Source organism: Leptidea sinapis, chromosome 32 (genome assembly GCF_905404315.1).
Source record: "Leptidea sinapis chromosome 32, ilLepSina1.1, whole genome shotgun sequence".
Classification (NCBI taxonomy): Eukaryota; Metazoa; Arthropoda; class Insecta; order Lepidoptera; family Pieridae; genus Leptidea; species Leptidea sinapis.
In genome coordinates, this window is record NC_066296.1 from 9,554,924 (window position 1) to 9,579,019 (window position 24,096).

At 33.9% G+C, this 24,096-nt stretch overlaps 1 protein-coding gene across 1 annotated transcript in view; it reads left to right on the forward strand.

The window, feature by feature from the left end:
* The window catches only part of LOC126974280 (octopamine receptor), a 72,657-nt gene extending 51,048 nt beyond the window's left edge, over positions 1–21,609 (forward strand). The window contains exons 2-3 of the mRNA XM_050821745.1: positions 19,369–19,427; positions 19,509–21,609. Of these exons, the coding sequence (XP_050677702.1) occupies positions 19,635–21,062 (1,428 nt within the window). The 5' untranslated portion in view covers positions 19,369–19,427; positions 19,509–19,634 and the 3' untranslated portion in view covers positions 21,063–21,609. The remainder of the gene's footprint in view (positions 1–19,368; positions 19,428–19,508) is intronic.
* The last annotated feature ends 2,487 nt before the right edge of the window (positions 21,610–24,096 follow it).

Genomic DNA, 24,096 nt, shown 5'->3' on the forward strand with positions numbered 1-24,096 from the left:
TTCACATTTTTAATATTAGTAGGGAATTAATTCATGGCATCCAATATACACAATCTACTATAAATTAACAAATAAATACAATATACAAATATGGACGAAATAACCTAAATGAGGGCTCAGGGCTGTGAATCTAATAGCAAGCATTACGCACTTGATGTCCCATGGTATCACAACCGCGACCACCAACGAGCACAATTACACCTGAACTCACAATGAGCACTGCGGGGTAATTTTAGAGACGTTTCAGCCAGTAATCGTGTGACGTCATCCGAGGAATACTTTATTACTCTTTGGTTGAGTTACAGCAAGGAAATAATTTAACTAATGTATTAAACTTACTACTTTTTGGGAAGGATTTTTAAAATATATATTAGCTCAAAATAGCATTTGCAATGTCAGTGACCGTAAAATGTTTTTTTTGGTCCCTAAGTCGTATTGGTTCGGGAAAACAGCAGCTGATATTTGATTCCAGAAAATGGTTGCGATGAGAAATAAGATGTTTCTTGCAAACCGGGTCAGGAATGCCGCTGGTATTAACCGGAACAGCTCCTCTGAGAGCTCACCGTGATAAATGCGGTAGACGATGTAGAGAAAACCCACAACTCTACGCAACGCCAAAGAATCAAGCCGATCGGAAACTACTTGATCGTTGATGATTCGAATCGGTCTTCGTTGTATGCGGTCAAATGGAAGAAGCTGGAACTAGGAAACACCCGCCCAGAGGTGAGAACAGTACTCCATGTGAGGCCGAATTTGCACCTTATAAAGTTGCAGGCGGTCGCTTAGTGTGAAATTGTTTGTCCATTTGCTGAGTATAGCAAAGAGATGTTTCCTGCGAGACTCAAACCTTGGTCTAGTTATAAGGGAAACCAAAAAAGAGAAATTAAAATCTAGTTGGAGGGTGCGACCCGCGTGACGAATACTAGTATCGGAAACGAGAGACCTAGGCCGTCGAAGGCAGTATGGTTTCCCAACTGTCTGGATTGTGTGTTGTGTGGTATGCGACAGTGATGTCGTAAGCGGGGATTGACATGGAATCTTCAAGTCATCTAGTGTGTTTTATAGTGTTCAGTAATACATAGTCGTAAAGAGTCGCGGTGTCGAACAATAACCGTGAAAATACTCGTAAAGTGAGGAAATGTACGATTTATCAATCAAATGTTAAACTAACATGAAGATTCAGGGAAGAGATTAACATAAGCGGTGGTGATAGAGAACAGTTGATTCAGGTTATCACAGCCATAAACTGTAACGAGCATACATTATACCTACAATTAACAATATTCGCAAGCATTCAATCCGCAACTTAGCTTGACGTCATCTGGGATCCATTATTTTAGCATTCATCTGAAAGAGTACAATATGGAAATATATATGATACTTATATTTAAAATACTACTTACGATTATATTATTAAATTAAAACTATTATTACGGGGAAGCGTCCCATGAATACTGGCAGCATTTTCAAGTTGGATAGCTAGGCTGATCCGTTGACCGAAATAGCTGCCAGCACTTGGGTTATCAGTAGCTCTATTGTGACCCGTAATTAGTACTTTGTACATTCTCAGCGTCTATGGGCCCCACGGGGCAAGTGTCTCGACACAAAACGGCACAAAGATATACGATATATGGTAAAGTATTTAATACTTGCTTAAGATACCATTAAAAGGCAAATAAGTTCTCAAAATTTATTCCTTTAGTATTTTTGAGTCATTTCTAATGTATTAGATACTACTATCGATTCGGAAACAAATGGCGATCCGAGAGAGAGCAAGCGGCGCATGAAACTCTCCCAGCATTCTTTTTTTTGCGCTCTTTTTATTCAAATATTCAATTGTTTTTAAACATTAAAACAAATATTATTTAAGGATATACAAACTTACACAATCAAAGGCTGAAAGTTCACAAGATATACAGATATAAATAAATATAGGTAAACATTAAACTTGTAAATTGGAGCGAATCCGTCAATAGCATTGAAACAGTTAAATTTTATCTCAAAAAGCCACACATTTCAACGTCATGATTTATAAGCACGCCGTATATAAGCGTACATATTTGAGAGCAAATTAAAATGAACCTTTATTTAACCTAGCATAATATATCAGCACAGCCTTCTCGGGGTTAATGTTAATGTATAATTCAAGATTAGTGAATTTAGACGAAAATTAAACCGATTTTATAACCTTTTTCTAATTGTCCTAGTTTTTTATAAATCTGGGAATGAAGCACTTAATTCCGATGGACTATTTTGAGTGAACACTTTCAGCAACTTATACTTTTAAAAGTATGTAAAGCGTGGCTGTTAGTATGGGACAGGATGCCATTGCTTCACTGAAATCTTAAAGCAGAATCATAGACTGGACTACAGAGACCAGGCTAAGTGTCCATTGAATTTGCCATGGGCAGAGAGGAAACCGTGATGGTTTGCAGTTGTCTCCTGTCTATTTTTATGTAAAGTTTTGCACGCGTTCAATGATAGTTGCACATTAGTAGCCTGACATACTCATGGTGAAGTAGCAAGATCTAGTGACTGTATCGCGGTTTTCTTTTATTTTGCTTTATTGCTTAAGAATTTATGGATTAGAGGCGCCTCGGCACCACAAAAAGGTCTTGAGTAAATAAAGGTGGAGGAGGATAGGATCTTAAGCTAACTGCTGCTATCTCGTGTCTTTTGTGCCACGGTAACCATATGCCAGAATTGTTACGTTTGTTGTGAGGATGTAATAATATTACTAATTGTATTACAGTTATACTTATATTAGACTTAACTAACAAGTGATACTGTTTAAGTATACTATTTAAATTGTATAAATATAATTTATATAAACACATTATACAAACTAGGCTTTTCAGAAATATCTATTAATAATAATATATTTATTTTCATAAAACATGTTATACAATGGTGTTGTAGGTAATCCAAAAATGAACTTATATGTTTTACTAGAACTTATAGCAATTCTAATGTTGTTCTTTATAAGTTTCATAACAAAACAATTTGTTTTTAATCCATATTTTGTAATTAGCGAATGTCCTTTCTAATCCTTTGCTTATTTTTATCACACCACTCCCTTTATCCGTATGCGGACCTCTCAAAGTGATGTGGGTTCCGGGTATATGATTGAAGCTTAAGTCTTCCCAAATCCAGTTTCCAATTAGAATTTGAACGTAAGGATAACGAAGCAATTTTATCCTTTGCTCGTTAAAATTGTAATAATCTTGATTTTTAGTGAATTTTATAGTACACTAACTAACAATTTAACTAACGACTAAGTGTAAATATGTGTAGATATACCAAACTTTTTTTAAACGTAAGCGCTTTGCAATTTGATTACAAACAGTTAGAAATTCTGCCCATTGATATATTCGACTACTACAATTACTTGACCATAACTATGTTATGGTAGATGACTTATATATCCGGATAGCATAAAAAAGATTCGGCCGAATATCGTTAATTTGCTCCTAATCATTGAAGAGTTCCGCTACTTTATCATGGATTCCGTAATCAGAACCTAACAAAACTCTCACCAAACTATCTTTGAAGGATACCCTTTCCAATTAAAAAAGAACCATTGAAATCGGTTGGTGCGATGCTGAGTTATTCTTAAATTTATCATCCACTTTGCTATACGTATGTATAGCAAATTTAAGACTTATGGTTTTCTCATGGATGCCATTGTCAGATCTGGACCACATGGAAAGTAGCAGCTTTCAAATAAAAAAAGAATTATCAATATCGGTTCACCTAGTCGAAAGTTTTGAGGTAACAAACATACCGACGAATTGAGAATTTTTTGAAGTCGGTTAAAAAGTAAAAATCTGTACATTATTTTGAGTTTGTGAATAATACTTATTAGCTGAGAGACAAATATATTTCGTATTGATATGAGGTACATAAAGTATAGAATGTGTGTAAGGTATTTTTATCTCGTAATATTGATATTTATGTTTATATTATAATTAATATATGGATGTTAAAATTTCCATTATTTTATTAAGAACTGTTTCTGATAATGAAGCAACGAAACCAAGATACCCGAACCTTCCACATTATTAAGAGCTGGTTAGAATTTTTGAAAACCCAAAATTCTGAGTAAAATTATGATTGCCATTCATTACATTGAGACATAAAATATTTTCAGTGCTCCAGTAATTTAACTATCTTTTCCAAACTCTGAAAAAACAGATAGTATACACCGCTGGAGCGGTAGAAAAAATACCGCTGTGGTGGCCATGAAGCTGGTTTCTATTGCAGAGGAGCCATCAACACTCAGAACAAATGCATATACAAGCGCAGGTCCAGCCACACATGGAGTATTGCTGTCCTCTCTGGTCTGGCGCACCCCAGTATCAGCTCGGTCTATTTGATGACGTGCAACGCAGATCAGCTCGAATTGTCGGGGACCGAGTGCTCTGTGAACGGCTGGATCACTTGGCGTTGCTTAGAGACGTCGCTTTATTGTGCGTCTTCTACCGCATTTATCACGGGTAGTGTTCCGAAGAGCTGTTTAACCTTATTCCTGCCGCCGAATTCCACCTTCGCACGACACGCAATAAGGTAGGATATCATCCCCACCATCTGGATGTGTGGCGGTGCTCCACAATGCGGTTTTTAAGGAACTTTCTTCCACGTACTACAAAGCCATGGGATGAGATTCCTAGTGCAGTGTTTCCGGCGGTGATCATTTAACACCAGTTGACCCGTACGTTTGTCCTCCTATTTCATAAAAAAATATTTATAAATATGTTTAAATTTCAAAAACACTAAAGAACCCTTGATATTTCCAATGCTGTACATGCGATGGGATATAATTTGCTTACTACAGCTGAGCATAAAACCGAGCAAGCGTCTATTGAATTCAAGTTAACTCACTTTGGTAGCTTGCCAATTTAGGTTTCCAATGATGACAGCGCATATTATCTGATCTTGTATCCATTTGTTACAATATAACAAATAGTAACTTGTCCAAAGCTTTTTGAAGATCTATGTATTGAAATGATTAATTGATTGCATACCTATACTGATATTTTGTTAATGTTGATCAACAATCTAGGCTCCAAGTATCGTTAAGTAATAATTTTTGCAATTTACAACTCGTCAAATTAAAATAGGCCTCGCATTCATTTCGTCATTTTACTAACAATATTTTTGTCTCTCGTTAAGAACTCAACTCGTCAAGTTAAGCTTTTTCTTGTGATCAGTCTACGTGAAGTTTTTTTAAAATATATATTTAATCTACACCTTGGGAATGGGTAATCCGCCACAAGTGTATTAGATGTAATGCAATTTTATAGTTATCAGGCCTGCTTAGTTTAATCACCCATTCTTCTCAAGTCTGAGGCACACCTTTTCGATGTTTTTAATAATAGATTTTGGATTGTAGTTTCTCAATTTCAATACAAAATATCAACATATTTATATACCACATCTGTGAACATCATTTTTCACTAACAATGTTTCTGAAAGAAACAGTATTAATGAAATTCATTCATACCTATTTGCTTTCGTGCAGTTGAGCAGATAAATACAAACGAGTGTGACGATGAGTTGCTGGAATTGAGAAAAACGTAAAAACTGCTGAGCTGTGACGTCATGAGATAGATGTTCTAATGAATGTAGCATTCAGGCCACTTTTACGAGCAATGGAATTCGTTGAGCAAACTTATGATCAACAGAATAAACAGTATTACTGTCTAGGAGGACTAAAAATTACGATAAAGGCTATGTTAACATTGTATTGGCGGCTCATACAGCTCAGTGCTTAGCGACCCTGTCAACTGAACTGGAAGTCCCAGACTCAAATCCCTAATATATATCCTGAATACATATATTTGTTTGCGATTCCCTGTTTTTGTGTGTTTCTTTATTTTGAGGTATGTATTAATTATTTTACTTAAGTACTTTACTTATTTTATTTTACTTTTATTTTAATTAAGTATTGTTAAATTTATCGCTATCTTGCAACCATAATTACAGGCTATGGCTTGTTTTGAGCAAAACAATTTATGTAGTGTACTAATATTATTCATACATAAAATTTGTGTGTTGATTATAAGTATAATATAGTTATAATATTTTTTAAAACCGTTAGAAGTTCTTTTCGCTTCTTCATCTTATATTGGTCGCATTATAATTCTTTTTCATTAGATCAGATTTTTATTTCGTACTTTGATATTCTCAAAACGTAACATCATCATTATACTTTTTGTCATTATCATCCTGTCCTCCAGAAATTCACGCAAAAATAATGATCTTCCATTAGGCATGAAAGACATGTTTCCTTATCATGCTCAGCCGATCAACACTTTGCCTGTCAATTATTGCCACGGTTCATAATAATAATTATATATTATATTGTTGTGACTTTTATATTCTTGTCTCTTTGTAGTATAAATTTTGTTTGGCAGTGACAAATTAACGTAAAAATTTATTACAAACTAGCTGACCCGACAGACGTTGTTCTGTATATAATAAATAAAATAATGATTTTTATGACATAATGAACTGTCAAATTGTGCGTCAATAAATTATCTCATAGAAAATATATCCATACAAAACAAATATTGGAAATAAAAATAATTGTTTGGACGAAAACAGGCCGTTTAAAGTGGATCAAAACCGTGTAAAAAATTGCACACTACTTAAATATATATTTGGTTGTCAAATATTATAATTGCGAAATTATATTTGTGACTAAACTTAAGATTTATCAATCTTCATAAAATGATAGATAGTTAATCTACCAACTATAGTAAGCTAAAATTAAGTTTAAGTTTAGAAAGTTTAGAAGTTTGAAAGTAATGTAAAAATTCTCTTAATTTGATTTTCAAAGGAAAATCAAATTTGTTGTTTTTATATAATTCCGAGCATTCTCCTATTTATTCAATTTTTAAACCTTCTCTGGACTTCCACAAATAATTCAAAACCAAATTTAGCCAAATCGGTCCGGCTGTTCTCGAGTTTTAGCGAGACTAACGAACAGCAATTCATTTTTATGTATATAGATATATTGATTTATTTTGGAAATCAATTGTATTGTAAAATTTTCTCGCATTCTACCTTTTAATATTTACTTTTAGTACTCTACATGGCTTATGAATGTTAATAACATTTATTTATTACATTTTATAAATTCTTGCCAGTTCTCAAGCACTTAATCCGTAAAAGAAATATTCATTTAGAAATTAAAGTGGATAAGCTACGAAAACGGTCGTTAATATTCATTAAAACGTTCAGAAGCAAAGCGTTATAGACTTTTTTCACTGTTTGTACTGTTGGTGAATTATTTAGCGATTAAATACTGCAAGCTCCTCAATGATAATCACCAAATGATTGTTTACTATTATTATTACATTCATCAGTGTACAATTATTATCGAAATTTCATTCAAGCACTTTAAAATTGAACAAAATTGCCATCTCAATTATTTCCTCCGATACAAATGATTTAAGTTTTCTTTAGTGTTAATTCCGCCAATATTTACTTTTAAACAATTCGACACGTGTTTCGCCTCTACACGAGGCATCCTCAGGACGTGTTGTCTCGCCAAAATCTGGCGCGAGACTAAAAGAAAATATTGGCGGAATGAACACTAAAGAAAACTTAAATCATTTGTATAATTATGGATTTCCGCAAAGTAACGCCTACTTCAATAAATTTTATTTCCTCCGATACAACAACTTAATATTTCAACACTTGGAGATTTTATTGGTCGCTTTCACACTCATATATTATATACTAGAACCACACAAACATAAATTAAAACGTCCTATCCTATTTCTAAAGTATGCAAATAAGTCCTTACGTACAAAACAATATACGCGATCATGCTTTAAAATACTGTAATAATTACAATTATGAAGTTTGGGAGGACAGTAAAAATCTGATCGACACAATAAATAATAACAAACTGTAATGGATCTGGCATTGTAGTTGTGAGGTAGTAGAAATGGCGGTCTGAAATCGAATGAAGAATCAATTTTTGACCATAAATGTTTTTTTTTCATCCTACTAAAAGTAAATCTTCGACACTAACTAATCGAGGGTCAATTTTTAGAGTTTCGATCAGATTAGCACTGAGCTGATTATGCGAAATGTAAATCATACACCAGTGGAAGACTTCTTTGCACGTGATGCCGGCTATATTATGGATACATAATATGGGATAAGGGCTTGTAAGGATAAAAATTAAAATTATTAGTTAGTTTAGATTTTTTTTTTTTTTTTATGGAATAGGAGGACAAACGAGCGTACGGGTCACCTGGTGTTAAGTGATCACCGCCGCCCACACTCTCCTGCAGCACCAGAGGAATCACAAGAGCGTTGCCGGCCTTTAAGGAAGGTGTACGCGCTTTTCTTGAAGGTACCCATGTCGTATCGTCCCGGAAACACCGCACAAGAAAGCTCATTCCACAGCTTCGTGGGACGAGGAAGAAAGCTCCTTGAAAACCGCACTGTGGAGGACCGCCACACATCCAGATGGTGGGGATGATATCGTAACTTGTGGCGTGTCGTGCGAAGGTGAAATTCGGCGGCAGGAATCAGGTTGAACAGCTCTTCGGAACACTCCCCGTGATAAATGCGGTAGAAGACACACAATGAAGCGACGTCTCTACGCAACGCCAAGTGATCCAGCCGTTCACAGAGTACTGGGTCCCCGACAATTCGAGCTGCTCTGCGTTGCACGCGGTCAAATGGATCGAGCTGATACTGGGGTGCGCCAGACCAGAGATGACAGCAATACTCCATGTGAGGCCGGACCTGCGCTTTGTAGAGCGCTAGAATGTGGGCCGGATTACCTAAAACAGACTATTACGAGACTGGTTTCAGAGTATGTGATCTTGCCAAAATTTATTCAAATACAAAAACATCGTTTCGAATCAATAAATGTTAATAGTACCTGAATTATAATCATTTCTTAAATCGCAACACACAAAGAAATTTATGGGTTTATTTCCGTCACCCACATTTACAGGAAAATCTATTTAATGTTTTATTTTATTTTAAATTGAATTCTGTTCAAATCAATGATTCCCATGGCCAGATGATGGCAAAAATTGAGCAAATAATTACTATATTCATTTCATTTTGATGAATGAGAAAAACTTAGGTGGCAAATGGGCATTCCTCCATTTAATAGAACAATTCAAATTTGAACAAAAATCTTACTAGGACCCAATCAAAATTACTATTGATCCCTTCGACTGTTTTTCTGTATACGGTCTATGAATGCCCCATGCTGAGCAATTTAAAAACCCGCTGGTTGTGCAATATTTCCCTGAATATCGGGATTATTGAGTTTCCCATACTTTGCCATTTCAAAAACCACTGTGTAAGCTATTTTTCCCTGAATATCAGGACGTATTCATGGACTATTAAGTTTTCCATATTATTTCCTTGTTATTTCAAGCTTCGTGATCACGGGAAAATGTTGTATGTAAATTTTTCTTAAGGATACTAATAATGTGTAAACACTGTTTTAAGCATCCATAATTATTCATTACAGTTACATTATATAAATAGGATAATAGGTGTTTAAGACACAACTCCGAAAATGGCTTCTCGAACATACGTTTTACTCAGTTGAGGAGTTCTACAAGATGCCAGTTATTTGACTAGGTAAAACTTATTTTACAACACGTAAAAAATATTTATTTTCTTTATATACATAACAATATATAATTACATAATACTGTATTATTGTGAGGTAGGACTTCCCTACCTATATAAAATGATAATTTGAATTTTAAATTGACCTATTTTTGCTTTATGACTTGTAAGAGTTATTAATAATTGATTTGATTTGATTTGATTTAGCTCAAAGATCGTAATGATAATGGAATAGATAAAGGAAGGATAATTTACTATTTAAGTGAAGGTGGAATTATATATGGATTTTTAGATGGCAACATCACCCGGACTGTCTTGCGCATGTAAAAGGGGACAGATCTCGGGTATTATCACTCGACTTGGAAGAGTTTCTAGTTGCTGGAAGCTTATGTAATAACCATAATTTAATGATAATATATTTTATTATTATTACACGTGCATGTGTATTAATATTAATTATAATAAATACGTCTGAAGACGAAGGTTTTAACCAGTCTGTATTGACAGTGATAACGTTGGGAACGCATAAGTGGTCGCTAACTATGTTCCTTATGGGGAAGCTCATGGTCGCTCAGAGGGTAATCTGTAAGAGGAGATCCGTAGGAGAACCAGTCACTGATATAGCCGAGATAATTGCGAAACTGAAGTGGCAGTGCGCAGGGGTACATAGTCAACGGACAGATGGCTGCTGTTGCGGCAGTTAAGTCCTCGAATGGCGACCACGTACCGAAAGACGAAGTGTTGGCAGATCCAAGATGGACCGACGATCTGGTCAACATCGCCGGAATACGTTGGATGATTTTTTTGTTAGTTTGATTCCAGCGGCCGAATTCCACCACCGGACATTACATGCAAAGTACCATCCGCATCACGTAGACGCCTGGCATTCCACAACCGCGCGTTTTGTTCGAAATTTCTTGCCTCGCACAGCCACTTTGTGGAATCAATTACCGGCAGCGGTCTTCCCGAACAGATACGACTTAGGGACCTTCAAGAAAACAGCATACACCCACCTTAAGGGCCGGCAACGCATTCTTGACACACCTGTTGTTGCGGATGTCCATGGGCGGTTGCCTCACCCCTCCCCATCCCGTGAGCCTCTTGCCCGTTTGCCCCCTCTCATATAAAAAAAAATAAGGAAGATTGAAGATTCTACGGAATACATGAGCCGACGTGCGTGTTAGTGCGTATTAAAAAAAATAATACAATTTTCTTACAGATCTATTTCTATCTAAGCAATTGAACAGCCTGGAATTCCCTATAATTATTATAAACGCTCACAAATATGTGTAAGGCTTTATTAATTTTTAAGATACATTCAAACACTGCAAATTAATATCTTGTAGAATATAGTATTCCTTATATTTTAGGTGTTTCATCTCTACGCTTGCCATTTGTTTCCAAAGCCATGCCCTACCATAATTAGCTTTAATTGAAATTAAAAACATATTTTAAGGGATCAATCTTGAAAAAATAAATGACATTTATACATTTAAGGCACTTGAGCCTTTATCCCGTCACTAAACAACAGCATCGCAATATATTCCATCTTTTCAACTGTGATTCTGTTTGAATTTGTGGCGAACATCCAAATCGCGGTTCTTGCGGAATTTTCATCTGCCGAAATTTTAATCGTATTTTACGCCACAAACAGACGAGTATTGCTTGAGTGGTATTTTATATATTATTATGTATGATCGCAAATCAATCACCCAGACTTTAATACAATAAGCTTTAGAAACACTAGCTACAAAGCTTTACTGTTATCGAAATTATTAAAATTAGACCAGCGATTTTTTTTAAATATAAATTCCCATGCTACTTAGCTATATTCCACTCTACTGGTGGAACATATTTCAAAATCAATCTAGAAGCTTCTGAGCTTACCAATAAAATACATACAAAAATACAAATCTTTACTTTTTACTTTAATAATTTCCTATAGAATAATTTGATTTCAATTAAATAAACAAAATTACGCTCTGAGAAAGAAGAAACATCGCAAAAATATCAACACAATATTAACGAATAAGATAATATGACTCTTAATATTTATGTCAGATTTATATTTTCAATTATGGCCCGTAAAACAACAAATGTTACGACCCTTTTTAAATTTACCTTATTATAAATTAAGTGGCGTCAAAGGAATGGGGTTATAGTGGTGATGATGTCATTTAATTTATTTATTCACTCATATTAATGAACTAATTCACTCATAGCTTTATTCCTTCTACATTTCATCACACACACACACACACACATTTTATTACTAGTAATTTACAAATGTAAAGTCATTTATTGTTATGATCTATTGTTGCTCTTCTAGCTACTAGTACGGATGTGTACTATTTTAATCATTGTGATCCTTATATCTGGGGGTGAGGTCCTGGTGATCTGTAATACAGGGTCAACCTACTTCAGACACCAGCTCCTCACAAAAAAAAATCTGTTAAAAAAATGTAACACTACTGTACTGTTTTAGCTTTAAGATCTTTGTGAGGAGAAAATAAATAGATATTATTATTTGAAGGGCGCCGTAGCTATTGAAATTACTGGGCAAATGAGACTTATCATCTTATGTCTCAAAGTGACGAACGCAATTGTAGTGCCGCTCAGAATTCTCAGAGCTCAGTTTGCAGATTGTATCAATTACCATCAGCTGAACGTCCTGCTCGGCTCGTTCCTTATTTTCATTATAAAAAAAATCATTAATCATATCGAGCTTCAACTCATTCGCAACAACTTTTACTCATCTCCAAGTTTATCCATTCTAGTTCTGTTCGAAATTGATGCAAGTAAAAAGTTTTCTCTCGTTTGAGAAAATCTGTTTTCAAATTGTTTCTGTATTTACAAAAAAAAATTGTATTGATTTTTACGCATTTCTTTAATGTAAAGAGCGCGTAACAGCAATCTTTTAAAAAGTAATTAATTTTTATAAATGGGTAACAATCATGTTAATCAACGAAAATACTAGAAACCATTAAAAATTTTCAAAACCACATGGTAGATTCAAAAAGACTTAAATAATGAAATATTAAAATTACTTTCAAAATAATATTATAAATATTATCCATTGTGATTAACAGGTCGAAACATAAACACACAAACAACTACATCATACACACACATAGGATTGAATCCATACAAAAACAATTTCTAAAGTATATAGCGTTCAAACAATTAAAAAACTTTTCATTCTATGAAGAAGCCTGTAAGCACTACGAAATTGACACTTTAGAGAATCGAAGAAAGCTAAGCGACATGCTGCTATTGCAAGCAATCCTTAATGGTAAAACTGATTGTCCCTCCTTATTAGCGAGTTTTTCATTTAACGTCCCATCATTTACACGCACCTTTTGGCTGTACCAAAAGCTAACACCAACTACACACAAAACTCTGTTCTGCAACGTCTGGCTCTCACCTACAATAAAGCTTATTATAATATAGATATGTTTTGCTTGTCCAAAGTATAGCCAAAAAAAAGAACTAAGAAATCCAAAACACACACACATACTGCATACACCCTCAAATACACTAAAAACAACCTTACATACACGCACACACACTCCTGTAACCTTATTTTGTTAAGTTTATTTTCTTAGTAGCTTATTACGAGTATAGTAATTGTTAATATTTTGTTCCTTATTCTGGCTTGTTAAATCATAAAATGTTACTTCTTTTGTTTAATACCTATATACTGTAATCAGTTTTGGCCTTATTTTTCTACTTTATATTATAATTTTGTTTCATTAAGAAATGGCTCTGTCGTAAGTCCTATTACTCCACAGCTGAATATCTAAGTGATCGGACAGCCTGGGACTACATTATGATTATATTATAGCTTAAGCAAAAGAGCGCAAAAAAAAGAATGCTGGGAGAGTTTCTTGCGCCGCCTCTTCTCTCTCAGAGCGCATTTTCCGAAGCGGTAGTAGTATCTAGTATATTAGAAATGACATCAAAAAGAATTCTAAAGGAATCAATTTTGAGAAAATAAATGCCTTTTATTCCTTTATGCCTTTATTGTATATAAATTGTGACGCTGTAGATTACATGAAAATAAATAATAGAGGCGTTTAATATTTGGATATAGAACAACGTAATTCACCGTTGATAGTATATTGTATTACTAAGCTGAACTTCTTAATATGAAGCCTAAAGCGATGAACGCGTTACTTTGGTGGGAACCAATAACCACGTACCAACGAGGTCAACAAGAATTCCGAATATGTATTACAAGTAATTTGTAGATACGAGCTCGCGATAGGATTGGTTGTCTGTTCATTATTATAGGAACAAGATAACAGCTTCATGTTTAAAAAGAGAGTAATTATAATTTAGGTGAAATTTTACATCAACCTACGTATTTTGAGAATTTTTGTAATTTAATGAATTGATTGTTACCCCATTACTTTAGCATAAATTCAACTGAGAAACAGATGGTCTAACAACATTTTTCGCTATACTAAGTTTTTTGAAAATTAAAATTAATATTTTTTAGAAAGACAGTGGTGTAAAATTTATTACTAAACTTTTATTATATTAATTTATTAAATCACTTAGATAAAGCTAGTTTGAACGAAAATCTTAACAGTTATAAATCATAAAACTTTATTGTATAAAATGTAAAAGGCCACTGTAGTTCTCAAGGCAAATTTATAGTTGTGTTTAATAATGCATAATTATTAAAATAGAAATAAAAATGTATCATTAAACAAATTAAATTTTCATATCAAAATTTTTTGACGTTGCGGTACTCGACCCTGCTCTCGGATTACCTTCCAGCGCTCTACCGACTTAATGTCAATGACTTGCTAATTATAATTTGTTTAATTAATCCCAGAAGAGAGGGATGTCACTTTAAAAATAACAAAATGGTATTTATTATTCAAACAAAACAAATCTTGTAACTATATTTACAATACTATGACTACATTAAATTAAAACTATCATTACGTGGAAGCGTACCAAGAATACTGGCAGCATGTCCACGTTGGATAGCTAGGCTGATCGGTTGACCGAAATAGCTGCCAGCGCTCGGGTTTCAAGTAGCCTTATCTATAACATACTTAAGTTGGGCATGTGCAACAATGTGTCTGTCGCATCAAATGTTTCGTACATCAACAAAAAACAAAAACCATACAATACAATCAGCTTCTTCCCATTTACTTCAATTTCAAGACTGGATTACTTGCCACATGCGACGTTTCTTTGACAATGTGTCCTATCCTATAATGTTTTTATTTATCTGAGTATTAAAGTGTTAGGTTTTAATCTGATTGAAAAGCTTAAATCACCTGGTAATAAACCTCCAATTAGAGATAAAAAGGAGTACTGATAGACTGTCAGACAAATTACGAAGCATTCCTTTTATAAGGGTGCCTTTTAAAGTGAAACTTTTATTACAGTGTCGGCCGGCGCCTATAGTTCGCATATTGGGTGCAATTGCGTTCGGGTGGAAGAGTAGGTTCGAACCCCACGCACTTGATTTTTTTTTTATTTTATGAAAATGTAAAGCATAATATATAAATTTGTTTTTGTTTTCTATGTTGATATATTAATAGGTATTAACCTATGTTATTTTGTGAGAAATAGTTTCACTTGCATCGTGGTTTCAAAAAACACACAATTGCCTTTTTTAAATAGTGTTAAACATTTTTCATTAATTACTATCATACAGGGTCTATTAGCCTGCTGTCAACAATAAAATATGATAACAATTTCATAAGAATTACACCTGATCAAGCCACTATTGAAGTCTGTTTAATTCCACACAATAATAATGATCTACCTACAGAATCTTAACTACCCAATTGTGTAATAATTATGTTATCTGAATATTTACTAGAACGTTCTGTAAAACTAATTACAGAACACAATAACGAGAAGTTAACATTAGTTCAGGTCGCAACTACAAATGAAGCAGGAAACATTGTTCCATTTCTAATTACAAATTACTCTTACGTTCTCATTTATCTGTATATTTTTTATTTCAAGTATTGATAACGTCCAACCCACAGTCCAATCCATGCGTTGTAAATCGATTGCGATGAAATTAATTATTCTTTAGTTTAAAGTGGTTGTACAATTACGACACACGACTACTAAGAGATTTTTTAGATTTGTTTCTAGAATGCCTAGTGCCTTTTTATGATAATAAGGGACGAGACGAGCAGGTCGTTCATCAGATGTTAATTAATACTCCCTGCCCATTACAATGCAGCGCCGCTCAGGATTCTTGAAAAACCCGAAAATTCTGAGACATAAGACGTTAAGTCTCATGTGCCCAGTAATTTCACTAGCTACGACGCCCTTCAGACCCAAACAAAATAATGTTTACTACTGCTTCAACACTTCCTGTTGTGGTGCCCATAATCTATCTGGCATCCTGTACAAAGGAGCTTCCCACTGGTGGCCTGTTTTTCGTTTTTAAAGGAAAAATATCACTAAGATAGTGTTGAAATGCTAATTACATCAAATAACATACTCTCGAAGCCCGGTCGTGTTTTGAATAACTTTATAACTTCATAAGAAAAAAAATTTATACAACAATACAGATTTTTTAATACTTTCATTTGGATCACTTGAAAGCTATTAAAATAATGAATTTTAAATGCTGCAATTAGTTTGAAAATCTTGATGAATATTTTGACAGTTTTCAGTTTGCATTCACTTGAACTGCTTGTGAACGTACTACTATTAATAATATTTTTAACCGACTTCAAAAAGAAGGAGGTTCTCAATTCGATTGGTACTTTTTTATGTATGTACACCGATTATGCTGAGATTTATGAATCGATTTACGTGATTCTTCTTTTGGTTGATGCGGAATAGTTGCCATTTGGTCCCATTAAAATTTTGCATAGTTTGGCCCAGTAGTTTTCATTTAATTAACATTTCTAATGAATATTCATGTTTACATAGATGATGTTTTTGTTTACGTGGACGATGTAATTTTATTTTGTGTAGGTGAGGCTTTTTAGGAGTATTCATTTCGATTGATTAGTATTAGCCCGTGTCTCGATAAGTGGGTCTTAGGCTACCTGTCATTCATAGCTTCTTCTTTCTTCACGATATTTCATTTTCTCACAAGAACGTGAAACAGAGTTTCAAACAGAATTTTTTGGAGTCGATTCATTTTTCCATTCCCGTTTATTCGGATCTATATTGTTTAAGGTGCGCGGCACCTTTCAATGGCCTAAAGCTACTTAACAAATTACTATTCAATATAATATGACAATATTAAGCAACGAAATATTATAGTTTACTTGATGTAATCGAGAAAAAACCTACTGTAGTTAACGGAACAACCTATTACTGACACTAATAAGTAAAAACTAAAAAAACTATTTCATAAACTAAACAGTATTTTAGTATTTTAAAAATATTTAGGTTTTAGGTTTGCATAAGAGGAGTGCTGCGTCACAAATTTCTTATAAAAGATAGTAACATTGGTTTTGCGTTGCCTTTTGCATCAGACTGTGATTGGAATTTGAACCCCCAAGGTCGATCAGGGTGGTGGTTATATACTGCCTACACTCGCGCAATGACAAATTAAGCCCGGAATGATGGTAGAGCTATCCTTTCCTTCATCCCCTATTATGTATTATATGTCGATTCATATAAAAAAAAAATAATATGCGTATTTCATGTAAAAATACAAATAAATTTCTTCCAACATGTACTAAGTGTAGTAAAAATAGTACAACATAGTTATTTCTTGAAATGTTAAACTACAGTTGGGAGACAGGAGCTCAAACTAGGTAGAATCTGTGCTATTTTACTGTCGTTGTTATTATTGAGACGAAATACAAAATATGATTGTGCGTTTGTGAATGATTTATATGAATGCATGCATGAGAGTGTCCTTTTTGGTTTACTCGTACTAAAAAGGAAAGGTTTTAAGTTTGTGTAATCTGAATAATGTGTTCAGTATTTGTGTGTACAATTAAAGATGAACCTATAATATTATGTATCTATATTTATTCGAGATTATAGTAACATTGTCGGTGGTTTTGGTTCTCCTACGGAACTCCTCATTTCTGATTCGATCTCGCAGGGAAACTCCGAGCATAGCCCTCTCCATTGCCCTCTGACCGACTATGAGTTTCTCATCAGGCCCATAGCTAGCGACCACGTCTGCGCACTGTAAGTCATCACTGGCAACACACAAGTAGCCCAAATGATTGCGAAACTGAAGTGGCAGTGGGCAGGCCACATAGTTCGATGGACAGATAGCCATTGGAGCAGTAAAGTCCTCGAATAGCGCCCACGTACCGGAAGACGCAGTGTTGGTTGGTACAAGGTGGACCGACGATCTGGTCAAGATCGCCGCAATACGTTGGATGAGGGCAGCGCAGGGCCATTGTCCAGCATTGGACGTCTTACGGCTGATGATGATGACGATAATGATAGTAACATTGGGGCTAACAGATTTTCTGTTTCGTCATAATCGTGTTTAAGTAGCCATGTCATTATTTCTTTCTTGCGAGAGTAAGCTGTTTTATTAATTAAATTAATTTTTTAGTTTGCCTTAATATGAAGTTTGACCTTACCAGCAGTAGAACTTCCTTACGTAGGCAGTCTTAATCGAGGTTTTTTACAAGCTGTATCGCCGGTATTGTCTTTAAAGGATATCATTTTCTTTAATTTTTTTAAAGTATAAGCTATTGTGTTGTCTTAATATTTCATGTCTTCTAATATTGTAAAATTTTATTACTTAAAATATATATCAAGAAGTACAGCAGGAACAAAATAACATGTATTGATTTCCGGTGCTGAGGAAAGCAAGAAAATATGAAGATATTAGAGACCCAAGTAGGTGCCTTGCTCTTGCGTCTCAAGCCGCGGCTGTCAAAGACACGTTTTTCTCCGTATTTTATAGACGCTTCGAGAAAACTGAGGCACTTATGAACCAGAGAACATCTTTGAATAGAAAGTTATCATACCCAATTTAAAACAAGATTAACCATGAAGGGGTGGAGTGAGATATAATTTGTAAATCTTACCTTAATTTATATAGATTTTTTTTTAATAATTATTATTATAGATATAAAAGAAATTCTTTAATATTAATAATTCTTACCCTTTTAATGTATTGTCTTTCTCTTTTACTGTATTACAAATGGTTGCCTGGAAGTGATCACTATATAGTAGTGATAAGGCCGCCATTTGCACCATATCATGTAATAATGTATGTTAGTAGTTAAGTTATATTTTGTTAATGTGGTGTCAAAAAAGTGTAATAAATAAATAAATGATAAAATGTAACTAACCGTTCAATAGACTTTTAAAGATTCTATTTGAATAGAGCTGAGATCATGAGAATGGGATTTTAAACAACATTTATTAACACAAGTATGTAAAACAATCACAGGATGAATATGAATGTTCAAAGTTAATGAAATGCCTTTAAATTATGGCTTTACTTATTTTTTATGGAAGAGGAGGTCTAATGAGCGGATAGGTCTCCAAATAACTTGCAAAACAAGAGGACTCGCAGAATCGTAGTCTTTTACATACCTAGCTGCTTTCTAAGTCAGTCATCACTGACCTAATTTGATGTGTGGTGATCACCCCACCATTTGTTATAATATTACGAATATTTATTCAAATTTGGAATCAGACATGACAATATTATCAAATCTGAAAGTTATTTCAGTTTGTATATTTTCTCTTGAAATCATCTTTTTAATACATAATATAATATGTAATATATATAAAAAATTAAAATATTTATGTTTGTTTCAGATAAATCATAACATGTGCAACATCCAAAGATGGAAACGCCTTCAAAAACTTTTAACAAGGTGAGTTTCATAACGTTGTAATTTCCTGGCGCTATTGAAAATTTTGATTCAACGTTCTTATCTTCTTTATATTTGTTACAGAAATATGGAATTGAGGAAAATTCCCAGCGATTTAGGTAGTAAAATAAACAGAAAAGAATTTATAGAAGAAATAGCTGTCATTCCTTCTGGCCAGTTTAATTATGTTACGTGAAGTGAATTAATAAAATGGCTCAGAGTAGCACGCACGCCGATAATTACACTTCGTCCAATTACAGCCAGCCATATGACATAGCGGGGTTCGATAAAGACGAGTGTACAGTCGCGGACGACCCCAAATATCCGAGCAGCTTGGGCCTAACCCTCGCTGTCCCCGAATGGGAAGCCATTTGTACGGCCATTGTGCTCACACTCATTATTATCTCCACTATTGTTGGCAATATCCTAGTTATTCTCAGCGTGTTCACTTATAAACCATTACGTATCGTCCAAAATTTCTTCATTGTTTCCCTCGCTGTAGCCGATTTAACGGTAGCAATATTAGTTTTACCACTAAATGTCGCATATTCTATTCTAGGACAATGGGTGTTCGGTATTTACGTGTGCAAGATGTGGCTTACGTGCGACATTATGTGCTGTACGTCATCAATTTTAAACCTTTGTGCCATCGCTCTAGACCGATATTGGGCAATAACAGATCCCATTAATTACGCTCAAAAACGAACGCTAGAAAGGGTGCTTCTAATGATTGGTGTTGTGTGGGTTTTGTCTTTGATCATTAGCTCTCCGCCTTTGTTAGGGTGGAACGATTGGCCCGATGTGTTTGAGCCCGACACGCCTTGTCGATTGACTTCTCAGCCGGGATTTGTAATATTTTCTTCATCTGGCTCTTTCTACATTCCATTAGTTATAATGACTGTAGTGTATTTTGAGATATATCTTGCAACAAAAAAAAGATTGAGAGACCGAGCCAAAGCTACTAAAATAAGTACAATATCAACCGGAAAAAATAAATGTGCACTCAAGGAAGATCACCACGACCAAGATTCTGTCAGTTCAGAAGCCAATCACAACGAACATCAAGGTATCGCGCGTCTAGTTTCAGACACTGATAAGAAAAAGAAGTCTAAAAGTGCTCCAAAGAAGAAATCTAAACTAAAATATTGGACCAAAAATGATAAGTTCCAAAATAAACTTATCGTACCATTCTTATCTAATGAAAACTCCGCCAGTGATATTGTGGATAATCAAGAAAATAGGAATACATCATCTGAAAGCAATTCCAAAGAAACTCACGATGAGGACATGGAAATCATCGAAGTTGAAGTAGTTAAATCTCAAAAACACGCTAAATCCAATCAACAAAATACAGTTTACCAGTTCATTGAAGAAAAACAAAGGATTTCATTAACTCGTGAACGTCGAGCCGCGAGAACCCTTGGTATCATTATGGGAGTATTTGTAGTGTGTTGGCTTCCATTTTTTGTGATATACCTGGTTATACCATTTTGTTCGAGTTGTTGTTTATCAAACAAGTTCATAAACTTTATAACATGGCTGGGCTACGTGAACTCGGCGCTTAACCCTTTAATCTATACGATTTTTAATATGGACTTTCGTAGAGCATTTAAGAAATTGCTATGTATAAAAATTTAAGCGGCTGTGCCAAAATGTAAATAAATCTATTGTATATTATAATTTTGCTCAATATGATGTTTTATTATAATTTGTATATTCATGTTTAACTAAATTCAACTATTGTATAAGCGATATGACAAATAGCGACCTATTATTGATCTAAACGTCTATAATTATGATTATTAATATCTAGTGGTAATTAAAGTATTTTTTTCAAGTAGACTCATTGTGATAGCCTTTGTAATTATTATTTTAATTCTGTACTTAGCGACGTGCATAGCACATTATGTAGTCATAATAATTCCCTTGAGGTTATTATAATATTTATTATACATAGAATATAAAATTTATTATACCCTAGATGTCAACGATATAAGGTTAGTGTAAATATTAATATCATGTTTGTTCGTCTGTACATATCTTAAATTCGTAATTAAAGTTTTCAATTGAAAATTGTAAAAAGTAATACAGTTTCTGAGGTGTCTCGATAATTTTAAATTGCTTTGAGAACTCCCTGCAAATGATGAAAAGTTCTATGGAGTATATCCCTTTGAAATAATTTGAGCCCTTATTTAAAAGGGATATTAGACTTGAAAAGTTTATGTTTGTTGTTCCTTTATAAAATAAACGTGAAATTTCATTTCGGGTTTTATTGCTGCCTTATCTTTACCAACAATTACATTGTTATTTTAAAGCAATCTGTTAAATGAATGCTACAATTTTAAAGCTATCTTCATTATGACGTTTTAGATATGTTTAAGCCGTGGTTGGAATGATTGCTGTGTGTTATAATATAATAATACAAATTTATATGAGACGTGACAACAAGCCTTTCATATGCCTTAAATGCATTCTTCTCTTTATGTAAGACGAGTACAAAACAGGCCTACATACGAATATTGTTTTATGAAAATAAGGGACGAGACGAGCAGGTCGTTTAACTGATGGTAATTAATACGCCCTGCCCATTACAATGCAGTGCCGATTAGAATTCTTGCAAGACACAAAAATTCTACAACAGCGCTCGTCACCTTGAGACATATGATGTTATATGCCAGATGCCAAGATGAGTCTCATTTGCCAAGTAATTTCACTAGCTACGGCGCCCTTCACACCGAAAAACAATAAACCTTACACATTACTGCTTCACGGCAGAAATAGACGCCGTTGTGGTACCCATAATCTAGTCGGCATCCTGTGCAAAGGAGCCTCCCATTGGTAAATCACCTGATGGTGTGTGATTAACGCGGCCCATACTCATTTGTAATACTAGAGAAATCATCACAGTGTTGCCGATAAACGTCATCATCGAATGGAAAAATAGAAATCATAATATGGCGAACGAGGTTCACACGGTGTCACCAAGGTGAGAGTTAATGGTTCAACCTATTTCACTAACATGTCCGTTTTTTATCTGTATTTTATACTTATAAATCACCGCTAGTGAAGTTCTTTTGCAGTATCAGAGGTAATTCGGAATTTTGTGCTGCTGTAAAGAGCTGTTCGAGCAATCTACAATCTATCCATCTAGACATACATTGGGAGATAAATTTAAGGAGATCAACATATTAACAGTACCGTGTCAATACATATTTGAAAACCTAATATTTGTGCATAAAAATATAGACCGTTTTAAAAAAAATAGTGACTTTCCAGGTGATCCGTACGCTCGTTTGTTCATATAAATATATCCTTTTTTCATATAAATATATAAAAAAATCTTGATCTGATTCACACAAGGCTAACGAAAATAGACAAATCATTCAGGGGACAATGTGTCCGTTTTTATAATAAAATCCCTGAAGAAATATGCAATCTACAATTAAAAACGTTTAAAATATTTGTTAAACAGAAACTAAAAAAAGCTTATTATACAATTAAAGATCATATAACAGATAAAAGTGCATGGGATTAAAGCAATGTAAATCATTTTAAGGTCTGCATTATATTTTAAGTTATAAGCAGTAGGTATGTATTATTCTATTATTTCTATATTTTCTTGTGACTTCAAAAAGTGATGCAGTTGTCCTATTTTGAGAAATAAACTATTTGAATTTGAATTCAAAATTCTACTAGATCTATTTAAAATTATTGAGAAAATTCATACGAATTAAATTGATTCAAAAATAAGTCCAGCATTCACATAATATAAGTACGTATTTAAGGAGACACTTGGCGAAGTGATACTAATGAAGATGACCAGATATAGGAATCAGTATGTTAAGATAAGTATTTGAATAACGATACCAAAGCGACCGCAAACAATAAAATTTGAATGATTCTACAAAAATTGTTACCAGGAAACTGATTAGTATGCCGTATTGAAACTTTGTATTCTCGTCGTGTTTGGATGTTCATGACGTCACAAAGGGTGTAAATAATAAATAATAAATGCTATATTTAGATCGTGTAACACTAGATTGCGAGAAATTGGCGAAATCTAATTTAACACATTGCTCTCACTTTTAATTTACTGATGCTGATCTTGTGCATTGTGACTAGGTTTCTATCGAAGCAAAAAAAAATAAGACGAAGTATTCAATTTAACCCTCCAAATATCCGCTTTTTTATACAAATTTAACCAAAACTTTGGTCGTTCATAATGTAACTCATAAAATAATGCAAATGGGTCGCTATGCTTTTAGAAATTAAGGAGATTTGGGATGGTAGATACTCTCGTAGAGGGCTATTAAGGGGCACATATCACTGAGATAATTTTGGTAATTGTAACAAATTTTGAGATATAGCGACCATGTGAGACAATATAATGACGAATGATTATCTTTAAAGTGACTAATTGATCGGATAGAAACGGATGATTGTGTGATTTATCTTTCAATAATATATGGTGTCTTAATTTTTATTGATGATATATTTTTGTAGACATCGTCACTTTCAATATTTTAGAGAAGGTAGAAATGTGAAATGAAATGAAATCAATAATTTTGCTATGGAAATATGGGAATTTGGAAATTGGGTATTTTTTATTTATTTATTTATTTATTTAAGCAAACTTTACAGCATTTCTATTCTACAGATTAATTCTATAAAC